Genomic DNA, 15,272 nt, shown 5'->3' with positions numbered 1-15,272 from the left:
AAAATTGAAGATGAGTAGGGGCCTTTCCCTGAAATTTCTCCATGTTTCATTCTTGTCTTACAAAGCATAACAAAGTAAACTCTATTAAGGTTATAAATGGATGATTTTGTAATTTATTTTTGTATATATCAAATGTGTTTTCTAAACCATCTTGATATATGATTCTTCAAATTTATTTCTATTTAGGAAAATTAGGAGAGAAAGAGCATTCTCTACTCCTATTCTTTGTTCTCCAACATGATATCAAAGTAGGGTTGGAAGCCCTAACCTACTAGATGCAAACCTCCTAAGATCGTAGGTCTTCACAACCACTAAATGGAATTCTTGCCATTAAACTACAACCAGTCACCATTGCCCACTTATACCCTATTTTTATCCTTCACAACACCTATCTCATCAAACTCCAACTGCTATCATGTTCACCTCTGTCTAGATTAGGTTAAGTTTCTTACTTGATTTTGGAGTGTTGATCAAATCCGATTCTCCATTGTTGTACTTCAATTTTCATTTCTATCCAAATCTGATTGAAGTTCCTAAATACTAGATTATTAATTAGCTTTACAAATTCAAACATTTACCACAATAAACGTAGTTGTTAAAAACTTACATTAGACAATATGATACATGGTACAAGAAGTAATGCATACAATACAATGATACATACACCTTCAGCTATTTTTCATAATTTGTAAGAAAAATCAAATTCAAATATTGTTTTGTTAATAAAACTATTATATTAATTGTTTAAAATGTAAATAAAAAAAATTAAAAAAAGAAGGAAAGGAAATTGATCATAAAGGAAGAAAGAAGTAAAATAATTTTATATGAAAAGTTACTCTTGTTGTTAAGGGTGTGAGGTCCTATGCCTTGAAGGATGGATGAAAGCCACTAGTACATACCTTGTATATACGTCTCCACCACTAACACCTTAGATAATCTATCACTATAGTCAAGACTTAAAAAAGCCAACAGTTGATGTAGTCAACAACTGTTTCATTTTTCTTCTACTTGGTATTTGTGAGCTCTATCATGCTTATTGCTCGTCGAGTATTATAGAATTGATTGAGGAATTCATGCTCCATTTAATCCCAACTATCAATGAATTAAGTTCAAGATATGTGTCAATCAAAAGTGTTCTCATAGAGGGAACAAACAAATTTTTTGACAAGGAGGTTACCCTTCATGATTGCATTACTGCAAGTTTCAATGAAGTGGACAACATGTTGCTTTAGATTTTCCTTTCCATTAAATGATTGAAATTTAAGATGTTGATAACCTATAGGCATACATATCTTGTCAATCCTCTTAGTGTAAGGTTTAAAGTATATGAATGTATTATGTGATGATCCACTATATGAATGTTAGTTATCATGTCCTAAAGTTATTGGATAGATAGTGATGCCACCAAAACAAATTTAGTGGTTTGCTTTCTAACCCTACATCAGCTTAGACACATTTGGTGGATCACCTTTAGATGCAATCTTCGGGGGTTGAGTGAATCCATGACTTGACTCAACTACATGTGTATGTGCCTCAAACTTGTTCATGAGGGAGGCTATTTATAGATCTTTCTTTTTAATGGTCTTTGTTAGTTTGGTGATGACATGAGCCATCTCAAGTAGTTGTTCTTCTATGGATGTAACAAGATTAAATTCACATACTCACAAATAAAAGAAAGAAAGGGATAAAGAGATGTAAGCATGATTTATAGTGGTTTGACACAACCTAAACAATGTCCACTCTCTTTAGGCTTCAATCCTAAGTTGCCTAAGTGATACCTTTGACAAAACTCAACTGATACCTTACGCTTAGCAAAGCTAAGTGATACCTTTGACAAAACTCAAGTGATACCTCACGCTTAGCAAACCTAAGTGATACCTCATACTTAGAGGTGCAATGAATGAGGATTAACTAACTTAAAATAAATAAATAAAAATGCTTCATTTTCTTCTTTTCTTGAAGGCACTTCGGAGACTTATCCCCCTAGTGTTTTTAGTAATAAATCCCTATTTTTCTAACTTACATTTGAATCATCCAATGCTTTGTCTTCCTTCCCGTGTACTTGCATGTGTTTTCTTTGTATATTATGAGGCTATGGGTTTAGATAAAGTTTCTTCTCAAGCCACAAATCTGCACCTTCCCTAGGCATTCTAGAATTAAAAAAGGTTACAAGTGTTTTCATCACATTTTACATAGACACTTATAGAAGTAGTATTTTTAAAGTATGGTCCTTTCTTCTTCTCTAATGGGTTGAATCTTCATACTCTGCTGTTGTCTTCCCCTAATCAGGTTCCTTTTCCCACTATTCCTAAGCTTGAACTAGTGGTGCTGTTAGCTCTCACTCTTTCCTATGTTTAAGAAACCTTTCTACATCTGAGATTGCTTCTGACCTAGTTGTATTTAGTAGTATTAATTCTTGTTAATGATACACTTGTATTTAGTAGTCATTTTTATGAAATTGAAGAGGTGAGAACACAACTTCAAAGATTTTTCAAATTAAAGATGTAGGATTGCTGAAATATTTTTAATGCATTGAGGTTGTTCATGATAAAAAAAAAGGTTGGTTTTGTCATAAAGAAAATATGTGTAAGATTTATTAGGTGGAGTAGATAGTATAGATTTTGTTAATAGAAGAAAGTATAGAATTGGCCCTACCAATCCTAACATGCATTTGGATAGAGTAGATAATATAGATTTTGCTAATAGAAGAATGGTATAATAAAAGTCCATTTGATAGTGATTATAAAAAGCATTTTTAATATTTTTAATACTTGAAAATTTTTATCATTCAACTGTTAGAAATGTTAGAAACGCTTTCTAGAATAACTCTCAAACGCACTATAAGTCTTTTTAGAAAACTCAAAGTTTGACTTATATTACTTTTGTTATGGGTGTTGTTAATCAACATGGTAGGGAGAATCCTAAATAAGTTCTTTGAGATGCAATTTTTGTATTCTTAGACATCTAAAAAGAACAATTTGAATAGCATTTTGCATATGAAGGGCCTAAACTTGACATTGCCGCTTTATTTAGATGTCCATCAAGCCGATTCTCAATTTGACAAGTGATTTACTAGTAGCTATATTACACCTTGGTGGGAAGTAATTTGGTAGGTCGGAAAGGTAAGAAGTAAAATGTTAACAAGCAATCAACATTTCATGATCAAGGATGTAGTATTATTTATAATAGTTGTTCTTATACATCGTATTAACAATTGAAATATGGTCTAAAGAAAAAAAAATCCCCATTTGACAAGACTTCTTCCTATACTCACGAATTTCATTGGACCCAAAAATGATACATTGGAAGAATTTTTTGAATCTTCCAATATAAATAGGTCATAGTTTGGCTCCTCTATCTTCCAAAAGGAAAAAAGATCTTTGAGAGTTATTTCCTGGATCCAAAAGAGTGTACTTGGATTCTCCCAATAGTTATGGTTAAATCAAGCATTAAGGCAAAGTATTGTGCTATGGCTCGTGCAATGTATGAGTTCATGTGGATACAATTTTTTTTTTTATAATAAGAAGCAAGGTTCTAAAACTAAGAAGCCTACCATTATGTTTTGTGATGGTCAAGTCGCCTTATGTTTCATGAGTATATTAAACATATTGAGGTGAATTGTCATTTCAATTAAGGAGTAGTGATTAAAAATGATATAGATACTACTTAGCATTAGATCATAAGATTGGCTCAATGCATATTAAACAATATTGTGTAACAAAATTTATTTTGCCATTTTGTTCTAAGCTAAGCCATTAAAATTTCACAATAAGTATAATTCAACAAAACCCTTAAGGTTATGTTTGGTTCTCAAAAAATTTGAAGGAAATAAAAAAAATAAAAAAAAATAAAAAAAATAAAGAGTGAAGGAAAATAAAAAACAGATTTAAAATCAATAAATTATTTTTATATGTTTTTTCAAATCCATTCCATTTATTTTCTTTAATTATACAAAAGATTAAATAATTTTAAAATGTATAAATTTCTAACTAGTTTTAATTATATTTGATTTTCTTTCGCATTTTTCACAATAAAACTAAACATGAGAAAACCATTTTTCTTAGCATTTTTTTTTTCTTTCATTAATAGTTTTCGAGAATCAAACATAGTCTAAGACCTGCTTCTTACAAGAGTAGGACCTTTTAATTTTATCAAATCACAGGAGTCATGGAAATTTTCCATAACTACAAGTAGGTAACGATCAGCTGAGAAAGCTGAAGTATGTACATAAGAAACATGTTGGAGTCAATATCGGTTTTGCAACAAGCAAGCAACTTTCTGCAAGCATTTCAAAGTCTTCTCCAATAGTTTGTTTTCAATGATGCCAAGAGACATTCGGTATTTAAACCCACAGCTATAATATCATCTTGGTAAAATTCTGTATAGAGAAGCTAATCACACACTCACTTTTGCAGCAGCTTCCTTGATCTGTTCAATTGTGAAAATGCCAAAGAAATCATCATCTGTGATTGCATTTACCGCGGCAAGTGCAACATCATCAACACTAACGGGTGGGGCTAGTATTAGATCAGATGCTGGAAGAGCACTCAAAGGTCTGGTGAGGTTTTCTGTAGCACGCAGGATTTTCTCCAGTGGTTCCCCTATCAAATCCAGAGGAATCTCAAAGCCATCCACCCTCCTTTTCCCATATATGAAGCCTGGTCTTAGTACGACACCTGGGGAAGTTCAAATACAAAGAAGAACAGTGAAAACAGTGAAATGTGCAAAAGATACAGGAAAAGAAAGAAGTCTGATGCCGGTTGGGGTTGACACTCATCTAAATGGATACTGCTAAAGACATGGTATGAATTGTGCAAATCACTTCATCAAGCTTTTTCTGGACTGTTCGCTACTAATTGGTCAGGTCAAGTAGGTGCATTAGTTCTTTGAGAACTCTAGATGATCCACACTGCCAATCAGGCAATAATTTGCTTAATAACTGTCTTGCTTGATGCCTATTTTACTGGATTCTGCACCACTGTGACTACAAAATCAATGCTACATTGTTCTGTGTGGTATGTAACTTGAAGTTGGAACGAGTATGACCAAAGACTGAAAAGGCAATTATAAATTACCTGAGTTTGGATATTTGGAGAGAACCTCTGATTCCGCTTTCCTCTTTCCCGTGAAGTATCCAGATTCAAGTAAAAATTGTGGTAGATTGTAATCATGCACTGAGATCAAGATAAACTTAGGAACTCCTGCAAGGGAAAAGAGAAAATATAACAGTTCATTTCTACAGGCACACAAATATTGAAATCTAGATGCCCTTGTACAAAAATGAGAAACAATAAACAAACTAACTGGTGTGAGAAATAAATATCTATATTGCTGATTTATGAAATTAAATTTTGTATATTTTCCTAAGAAGTTAGATTTGCAGAGGAATTCATTTCTTTTGGAAGAGTTTTCCATTTTATGGCTGACAAGTAGTAGGTAAAGAAAAACTGCTGACATTTTAACCACTAATCGAACAGCAACCGCATATATGATAATCAGTTTTCATTTCTTTTCCAATGTTTTCTCTGCTATCAAGTGGAGCATTAAGTCATTGTATTTAGGTTTCAGAAATAAACAAGATGCACACATGAGGTAATTAAACCTGTTATGATCATCTAAATCAACAGCTCCTAGACAGATGCATATTACATATGTGTTAGTGGTGTAAAAATTCTTTATAATATTTTCAGAACTTCCACGATATAGGATCAAACCAATTATTATAATTTGATTTAACACCTTTCTCACAGTTTAAACTCCCATAGTAATGATGTAATTATAGTTCTCAGAATGTTGCTTGTGGGTTTTTGTTGGTGGACATTTTCTTAAAGCTACTTGGAAAGTATTCAAATCGGCAATACTTCAAAACCAACAAATCTTCACTCCTTTATATCTTTCTAAAATTCCAAAAAACAAAACACTTCTCATACACCCTATGGTTTTCTCCCCTCTGATGTAATCTATAAAATTATTGTCATCCATTATCCAATAACTAAACTAATATTTCAAGAGAACATTATAAGAAGCATTTACAAGTAGTGGGTCAATTCCACTTTTTCCATGCTACCATCAGGCAGAGAGAAACTGTCAATTCAATATCCCATTGGACGAGAACATGGCCCATATATACAACTACCTTAGCCAATGGATAGGTTCCACCAACCTTGCCAGGATCATTTGAAAGGACTCCTTATGATTTTTCCTCGCCAGGAAAATAACATTTGTACCTAAAGAATGAAGTTATTTCCCTCAAGTTTTTATTTATTTATTTATTTTTCTTAATAGAATTCCATTAGATGTGAATATGTGTGAATCAACTTTATCGAAAATCATATCCTTTTCTAATGAAACAAGTACTACCCAAGATAGAAGGGGGTTGGACCACTAGAGAGGTGAGGGAGTCTTATGGGATGGGCCTTTGGAAAGACATTAGAAAGGGTTGGGAGGAGTTCTTTCTTAGAACTAGTATTCGTATTGGAAATGGGAGATGCTCTAAATTTTGGTGGGACTTTTGGGTAGGAGAGTCTAAGCTGAAGGATCTCTTCCCTTTTCTATACAGAATTGCAACCCACAATTCTGCTGTAGTGGCCGATCTTTGGGGGAGACAAGGAGGGGGTTGGGAGGTGCAATTTAGAAGATCCTTTCAAGATTGGGAATTGGAGGAGGTGAATCGTTTGCTGAATCACATTTCTGCAGTAAAGGTTCAAGAAGGGGAGGATTCTTTAGTTTGGAAGATAGAGAAGAAAGGAAAGTTTAGTGTTAAATCTTATTATAGGTCTTTAAAAGTGGAGAACAGCCCCTTATTTCCAGCAAAGGAGGTTTGGGGTTCGTATACCCCTTTGAGAACCCATTTTTTTTGCTTGGGAAGCAGTTTGGGGTAAAATTTCTACAATTGATATGTTAATAAGGAGGGGTTGGTCTATGGTTAATAGATGCAATCTCTGTAAAGAGAATGAGGAATCGGCGGACCACATTCTAATCCATTGTGGTGACAAGGGAGCTTTGGACTTCGTTGCTTTCTTCTTTTGGGGTGATTGGGTGTTCTCGGGCTCAGTGAGAAATCTGCTTCTTGAATGGAAAATTAAGGGCCTAGGGAAGAAAATGAGTGTAGTTTGGAGAATGACGCCTATTTGTCTGTTTTGGTGTATTTGGGGAGACCGAAATCGAAGGATGTTCAAAGAGGAAGAGAAGTCAGATACGAGCTTGAGGAACCTCTTTCTACAGTCTCTTCTGGAGTGGTCTCAACAGTTTATGGACTTGGACTATCTCTCTTTTCTGAACTTGTTGGGTGATTGGGGTGTTGGTTAACTTTGTTCTTTCTAGGTTTTTTCTCTCCTTTGTTGCCTAGGGTTTGGCTTTCTTTGTATACTGTCTGTGTACATAGGGAGCGCCCCCTGTTTTGGTGTGTTTTAATTTAATTGTCTCTTTGTCTATCAAAAAAAAAAAAAATTTCCAAGAATGTAAAGATGGAAAAGGGCTCTGTGGTTCTCCTCTACTCTTTAAAAAGTTCAAGACTTCAATATGGACTATTAAAATTAGTCATAAATGTATGATTGTAATTTGAGTATTAGGGTTATTATAAGGATGCAGTACATAATATTTACTACTTTATTATTTTCTAATTACTAAAAGAATGGAAAATATATAAATGAAACACATTCTCTTCTCCTAGTCCTTATTCTATTACTTGGTATCAAAGCTCTAGTTAACTAGAGGTCCTGGGTTCAAGTCTACCCCCCATCAATTTATCTAACAATTACAATCACAAAAATATGATTTGTTTGCCACTAATGCAGTCTGTGCTAAATCGTAACAGTTTAGTAGGCTTTGGGCATAATCCTGAATGTGGCTTGAAGAAAAATCCTTGAGGGCATTTGGTATGAATTTGAAGCTAGTCTCTCTCTTGGCACAACACCACCACCACCACCACCTCCCCCCCGGAAAAAATGAAGACTATCATTGTGGTTATGATAGACATGAAGTTTCGTGAAGGACAACAGCTTAAGGTACACTGACTTTATTTTGGTAACCTAATATTTGGTCCTTTTATAAGGGTAGCTACATATGTGAATCTTGGTAGTTGAGTTTAAAACAAGTCCTGCCTCATGGCAAGTGAACACACAGAGAAGGCTACATTATTGGAAGCGACCTCTCAAAGTTCCCAACATTCTTGCAGTTTTTTCTGTTATAGTCCAAATGTGGGAGGAATTGGGATCACCTTTCACTGGAAAGCTATGGAGTAAATAAAAAACACCACCTAAGTGAATTGCAAGGTACAAAACACACCTTTAATAAGTATTAACTTTGCAAGCAAAAAATGAAGGAACCTTGCTATAGGGTGCAGAGAAAGTTGGGACCCCCTTTTGCATGCGTCAATCTTTGGAAAGAAGGAACCTCCTCTTATAAAAATAAATTTAATCTTTTTGGAAAGTTCTTGAAAAAGTCAAACCTAAATAATTATATTGGTATTCCACCATTCTCCAATTAGGATTTTGAATTTATATGAATAAATTTTTAGTGGTATGACCATAGTGTCTTAGTTTTAAACAGCCTGTCTGAAGCCTCAATAAAGGATGAGACTCAATAAAACAGCCTTGTAAAACATATGGTCACAGCTCAATTGTTCAGATCAAGGCTTTGTTGTGTTGAGTTGAGTATTAAAATCATACTTTCAGGTTCCTTTCTTTTTTCTTTTTTCTTTTTTCCTGGTACATCTTTCTTCCCTCCACTTCTAATAACAGATCCCAGTAAATTTCAGGGTGGTTATTTTGAATATATCAAGCTTGAGAACCTTGTTTTTTTTTGTATGGAGATATATAAAGGAATAAAGGTTCATCACCAAGAAAGAAAAAGCTGTAAAGATACTTTTAGTTTATAGTTTCTATGAAAATTAAAATCCAATCGGCGTACCATAATCCTTTGCAGCACCCACTGCCAAAACATTTGCCTCGCCATTAATTCTTTTCATTTGCTCCTCGCTACCAAAACCTCCCAGGGTTGAAACAACTGCAGTTGCCCCAACAAGCACTTCATCCCAATTTACATAGAAAACATCCCCTGCATAATACAAAGAAGATTTAAACAATCTGTGTCAGGGAGAAATACAAAAATATGAATAAGACTCAGTAGAGTCCAGAATAGTATTTTCCATGCAAGTAATTATAGCTACATCCATCCATTTCTCATGTTGATCACTTCTCTGGTTGGTGCCTCGTTCACCCCCTATTAAGTTTTTGGGATTCTAAATCACATGTCCAACAAACCTAAAACTATAAAATCTATATCTGGTCAGCCGCCCTCCATTTTCCCAACTTTTCTCCACAAGAAGCAGAAAACTCTTTAAGAGTCCTAGATTTTATCCACTAGCCTCAAGAAATGACACCAAAAGTGCCAGATTGCAACATAAAGTTAAAGATTAGAAAAGAGCCCCAAAACTTGCACACGTTTTGTGTTAGATGTGCACCACGATGATAAATGGCCAGTTTTGAGTTATATGATAATTGTCTTATTAAGGGATGGCACTGTTCAGGTTAAATAAGGAATGGACATAACTTCGCCCTTTTTAAATTCTACCCATGCATGCAGAATTTTAGAAGAGAGACTAGAGTATAAGTCTGCATGTTGTCTATTACTGTACCATTTTCTTTGGGTCTATTGCAGTTTTATTTTACAGTATAACAGGAAAAATTGCCTAAAACTTCCCATTTACAATCCAATAATGAAAAGACCAACATGTAATATGGGGCAAAGACACACTAAGGAAAAGAAAACTTACAATGAAAACCTTCAGTATCATGCTCAATCATCAAGAAAAGACAATCTGAGGACAAAATTGTCCACTCCCTTAGCTATGTGCTAAAGTGATTGTCAGTCATAACATTTTCTTGGACATGAGGTAAATTCTAGAAAACAAATTACAAAGCCAAATGATCAAACACCAAGTGATGACGTATTTATGACATAGCTTTAGCGAAGACAAGGATGACAAGATCAATGAGCTACAAGTAGAAGAAAAAATGAAATTAAAAATGAGTGCAAAGGTCCTAGTAACAGCCCTAAGACCCCTAACAAGTAACAGAGGCAAATTGCTGCTCAAGTTCAGACCTGTACAATGAATACCATGATCATCTTCCATGAGAAGATAGGTTGACACATGTTTGAGGCATTATGAGAGATTAAAGCCATGACAGCACAAAATAATAGGGTGCAACTTAACTCCCATCTCCGACTAAAATCATTGCTTTAAATTCTGGAACAGTGACAAGATTTGTTTTGCTGACCATGGAATGGGCAAGACTGATGGTTTATTAGTTGACTCTTCCAAGATGAGAAATCCCAAATATTTTCACATCTGTTCACATTAAAACCAGTCCTTTGGGCAGGGCCAGCAAACATTGCATGAGGCCTAAGGCAAAAGTTTAAACGGGGCTTTAAAAGAATATGTAGATTAGTAGGAAGTAGTAGAAGTTACAAGGCTTTAAAATATATGTAGACTAATAGGAAATAGTAGAAGTTATTTATTTTTACAATAAAAAATGTATTTAAAATTTATTTTTATGTATCAAATTTTAAAGCAATATTTTTTTCAAAATATATGGGAGACAAGAGTTTATTAATTTTAGCTTTGAAAAACTTCTTTCCACAAAAACCAGCAGTCATGGATATTGTCAATAATACTAAGCATTTTTTTTTCTATTTTTGAGCTCTCATTAAGACACTTAATTCTAAAAAAAATAAATTAAATAACATATAAAAAATCATCATGTTATAAAAAAATTCAAGAAAAAAATTATAAAGTTCTTATTAAAAAAATAATTGTAAATATGCCAAACAAAAAAACACCTCTGCATTGCATATAATAAAATCTAATTACACTTGCTCATAATATTGTTCAATGCCAGACTAGCACTTGATAGAGGCCCAAAACTCCTCAGTAAATGTAAGAGTAGTGAAAGATGGTGTAATTTCGGGGAAAAATAAAAAATAAAAATATAACAAAGAGAGGAAGGAGAATATACAAAGAAAAACATGTAAGAGAAGAAAGAAGAAAATGAGAAAGAAATCTTAAAGTTTAAACCCTCAAAAATATTATTGTTAGGCTTAGATAAAAAGATAATGAATATTCTACTCTCATATCTAGAAAGCTGGGATGCTATTTTTCTTGGGTCCATCTCAGCTGATCCAAGCTATGGACTATTTAGCCAAGCAGAAAGCAGATCAGTTGATTTCTTTTGTAGAAGACCTTCACCTCCTTGATCATGTAGAGTGGATTCTACATGTGGACACTACTTTTCCCACTATAAACTATGCCAATTTGTTTTAGTAGTATCGGTTGATTTCTTTTGTAGAAGACCTTCACCTCCTTGATCATGTAGAGTGGATTCTACATGTGGACACTACTTTTCCCACTATAAACTATGCCAATTTGTTTTAGTAGTAGTGGTAGTAGAAAAAGAAGAGTAGTAGTAGTAGTAGTAGTAGTAGTAGTAGTAGGCCTCCAAAAATTGTGATTGGTATTGGAGCCTATTAGTAGTAGTAGGAGTAGTAGTAGTAGTAGAAAAAGAAGAAAAAGAGGCCTCCAAAAGTTGTGATTGGTATTGGAGCCTGCTAGAAGCCTGACAGGCCTTCATTTGTGAAGTTTAACTCCTATTGGAGAAAGTTCTAATTGGCATTAGATTAAAGTTCTAATTGGCACAGCTTCCACTTTGAGATGGTGTCAACAAACTTAGCTAGAAATCAACCAAATATGGAAATTTTAACATATGGCTTTTAATATAATTTAAGCTATGTAATATATTTATAACCATGCCTAAAACAATATACTCAAAATTTATAATACTACCAGTTAGTTTCATCCCCAAGCTAGTCCTCCTACTCATAGTGTGATTAACTCCTCACAGTACAATAAGTAATGAGACAACAATCATAAATAGAATACTCAAGTTTAATTTTCTATTTCCAAGGGCACAAATTTCCTGAAAACCAAAACAAAGACCTTGACTTTCAATATTAAACATTAATCATTTTCCAGAAACAAACTACTTCACCATAAAAAGAAAACTAAAACATCTTTTATTGCATTAAGTTTACTTGAGCTATAACAAAACATATTCGAGATAGAATAAAGATTAGAACATGCCTGTTACCCAATTAACCTGATCAACCCATGAACTTGATTGAGAAGGACGCCCTGATCTGTGAAAATTTCAGAAAGAAAATGTTTCAGATTTTGAAAATTAAAACTATAAACTTTGAAATTACAATTGGAATGCAGTAAAAAATTTTAAAACAAAAATTCATTAACATGGTTCTAAAATATTAGCAAAATAAGAAGGAAAATATAAAAATCATGAAGATATATACATAAATGACATTTTAGATTGAAAAATTTAAACACCTGCTTAGGCTTGTGACCTCTATCCCCTTGGATACTGCAGCCTTGCATATCGCAGAACCAACAAAACCATTGCCCCCTAAGACTACAACCTACTAAGAGAAGCATATTGGTGAAAGTTGCATCTTCTAGAAAAAAAATCATCTTCTAATATAATCCCTGATGATGAAGAAATTAAAATAAGTCCTGCAAGTTCATACCCGTTCAGACTTGACATCAGCCTCGACATCTATAGTCGCAGATTTTGAGTCACCCTTTACCCCTGCTTCTGCATAACTGCTTCTTACACCAAACCTGCAAAAGCTATAACTAGAGTAGAGGATGCGTTAACATCATCATCACCCTTGGCCTCAAATTATAATACCCACAGCATAAGAAATGACACTATAATAAAAGAACAAACAATAGCCCAAATCATTTAGGTGCCCTTCCTATTAAGTTGTTTCCAACTCAGACAAGTTGTTTCAGATCTCAAGGCTACTAATGCAAGTTGCAACATAAACAAGTTAGAGCATGCATCATTCATATAATATTGTTTAAGTAGTCAAATCAGTTCCACCAACCAAGCCCTCACCATCTATGATGGTATTTCTTCTTTTTTAAAGGAAAAAGGAAAAGGAAGCTGTATCAATTTCACCAGTTGTTCATGAAGACTAAGCATCCTCCACTAAAATCCCCTCTAAGATACTCTTTGCTTACTTGAGTGAGAAAGGAGTACAACCAACTACAAGTTGAATGAACTGTGTATCATTATAGCAGCAAAGATGGTAATGCTATTATTCCTGGAATAATGATCAATACCAGAAGAACAAGATTTGCATCCCACAAAAGGAGAAAAAATTGATTCCCTCATTTAGTCAAACTCGTAGAATTCACGGAAAGTGACTATTTCAAGTGCTGTAAAGGGTGATGCAAAAGCAAAAGATTTTCTAAATATAATACCATAAAATTTCTCAATACAATTCATTATTTCTACATTTAATTTTTTCCCTGACAACAGTCCTGCCTCTATTAACAAGATAAATTGTACATCATTTAAAATGTAAGCGGGAAACCCAAATTCGCCATACCAACTAAAAACCTTAAATTGTATCAAGGAGTTCGGCCTTTATGATCTTCAAACTGCAACATTGGCAACAAAAATTAAAAGAATTTGCCTAAGTCCTCTAGAGGCCTCAAACCAGTACCTTCGGCTCCCCAGTACAAATACCACAAAGTTTGTGAAATACAATGTCCACTTCCCAGCCTCAAGTGGAAACCTACCTTGTCTAAACATTATCTAGACCGTCCTCTAACCATCAGTTACATGATCATCAGATACATAGAATGACCTTACCATGAATCCTATATTTTCCCCATAGAAAGCTAACCGTAAGACACCTTTTGCTCTTGATATTTATTTAAAATAAAATAAGATAAATAGAACAAGGAGGTAACATGGAAAAACAGAAAAACAAATGCCATCAAAATTCCCCCATTTTTAAGATGGATTTAACTTGTATGCAAATCCTTCTATCCCTTCCCAATTCCTTTTCATTACAAACTCTTTATCAATTCCCAATAATGGAATCAAAAATTTATAATGCTCCATTTGGATCCCAGGAAGTAACAGGGAAAGGGGAAAAAACAGAAATCACAAATTCTTTTATTTGAAGTGCATGGAAAATATGAAGGAAAATGAAATGGAAAGAAATTCTTAAAAACTTAAATATTTTCAAATCCCTTATTGTTTATATAAAAAGAGAACAAAATTAGAGAAGGGTGAAAACTTCATTGAGCTCAAACCATTTTTTCTTGACATTTTCTTTCCTTTTGCTCACACTTCCAAAGAAACATTAGTGTTAAAAAAAATAAAAATAAAAACTGAATAGGGTTTAAAATGAATTCTGTTCAAATTACACTTTTTCCCCACAAAATTCAAACATGTGACTATAAATCCCCTCCCGACTCCTTTCTATAACGAACTCCATCACTTCCAGATAAAGGAACCAGTTAAAAGGAAAAAACGCAAATCCTTCACTTTCTGCCCAAAACCCTCTTCAAATACAACATAATATTCTTCTACTATTCCATTTCAAATAGTTCGAACCCAAGTGGATTCGCATTTTCATCATGTTCAGAAACTTCCCACAAAACCCTTTTGGCAGGAATCAAAATCTGAGCTCCCATTAAAGAAACTGCGCGTTTTAACGAGTCCTAATCACCACTACAATCACCCACACACACAAACTGAACAAAGAATATCCACTCCCCTCTTTTTTATCACCAACCCCAATTATCCCAACAAAAAGAAAGAAACGAATTAGACCTGCAATCAGATAATTCAAAACTTAACCATACACAACAGACTCAGCAAACCCAACAAATCAATCTATACACAAAGAGAGAGAGAGAGACTATGGTGCTTGGGGAGAGAGAAAACTACCGGTGGTGAGAAGGAAGCGGAAAATGGGTGCGACAGGGAGAGGTTTTGAGAGGAGAGATTGACGACAGAGACAACATGCTTGTACGGCCAATAACCAAAGCTCCTCTGCCGGTCCTATTTCTCCGCCAAAATATGTGAAAGAAATTTGGTGGAATTTCCTTGTACGTAAAGAATAGAGGTGGCCCACTAAAATAAATAATTTCTATTTCTTTTCCAACAATCCAATGAAAAATGGGGCATTGGATTTAATGGAAATTTTCTTTAAGTATTATTATTACTTTCTAATTGTTTATGATATCTTATGTTATTAATTTGGAACTCTAATGTTACCTTTACCGGAGGGAAAAGACATGTGCATGAAAATCAAGTCAAAATTCGGATCAGGTTACTTATTGAGAAGCCTTAAAAGAAAAAAAAAGTTTATACTAAGTGATTAAAAAAAATTATAATAAT

General features: G+C 33.9%; 1 protein-coding gene across 2 annotated transcripts; it reads right to left on the bottom strand.

Annotated features, from left to right (window-relative positions):
• Nucleotides 1-4,121: 4,121 nt before the first annotated feature.
• On the bottom strand, nt 4,122-14,999 carry LOC100247104 (uncharacterized protein At1g32220, chloroplastic). 2 transcript variants are annotated; one of them, XM_002278353.5, is made up of 7 exons: nt 14,820-14,999; nt 12,595-12,703; nt 12,398-12,486; nt 12,140-12,195; nt 8,911-9,057; nt 5,076-5,201; nt 4,122-4,676 (listed from the first exon to the last, which is right to left on the bottom strand). In XM_002278353.5, the coding sequence occupies exons 1-7, from the start codon at nt 14,894-14,896 to the stop codon at nt 4,396-4,398; spliced, it is 885 nt and encodes a 294-aa protein (XP_002278389.2). In that variant the 5' UTR covers nt 14,897-14,999; the 3' UTR covers nt 4,122-4,395. The 2 variants fall into 2 exon arrangements, with proteins under 2 accessions (XP_002278389.2, XP_010663188.1); XM_010664886.3 differs by having other exon boundaries at nt 12,595-12,697; nt 14,820-14,955.
• Nucleotides 15,000-15,272: the final 273 nt, after the last annotated feature.

This window comes from Vitis vinifera, chromosome 2 (genome assembly GCF_030704535.1).
Source record: "Vitis vinifera cultivar Pinot Noir 40024 chromosome 2, ASM3070453v1".
In the NCBI taxonomy this organism is placed as follows: domain Eukaryota; kingdom Viridiplantae; phylum Streptophyta; class Magnoliopsida; order Vitales; family Vitaceae; genus Vitis; species Vitis vinifera.
This window is presented reverse-complemented; position numbering and strand designations above follow the sequence as displayed.

Coding starts and splice junctions, on each gene's coding strand:
- LOC100247104 (XM_002278353.5), bottom strand. CDS start 14,896: ATGTTGTCTCTGTCGTCAATCTCTCCTCTCAAAACCTCTCCCTGTCGC. Junction 12,487..12,594: donor CTGATGTCAAGTCTGAACGG/GTATGAACTTGC, acceptor TTCTCTTAGTAG/GTTGTAGTCTTAGGGGGCAA. Junction 9,058..12,139: donor TCAGGTTAATTGGGTAACAG/GCATGTTCTAAT, acceptor TGTATTATGCAG/GGGATGTTTTCTATGTAAAT.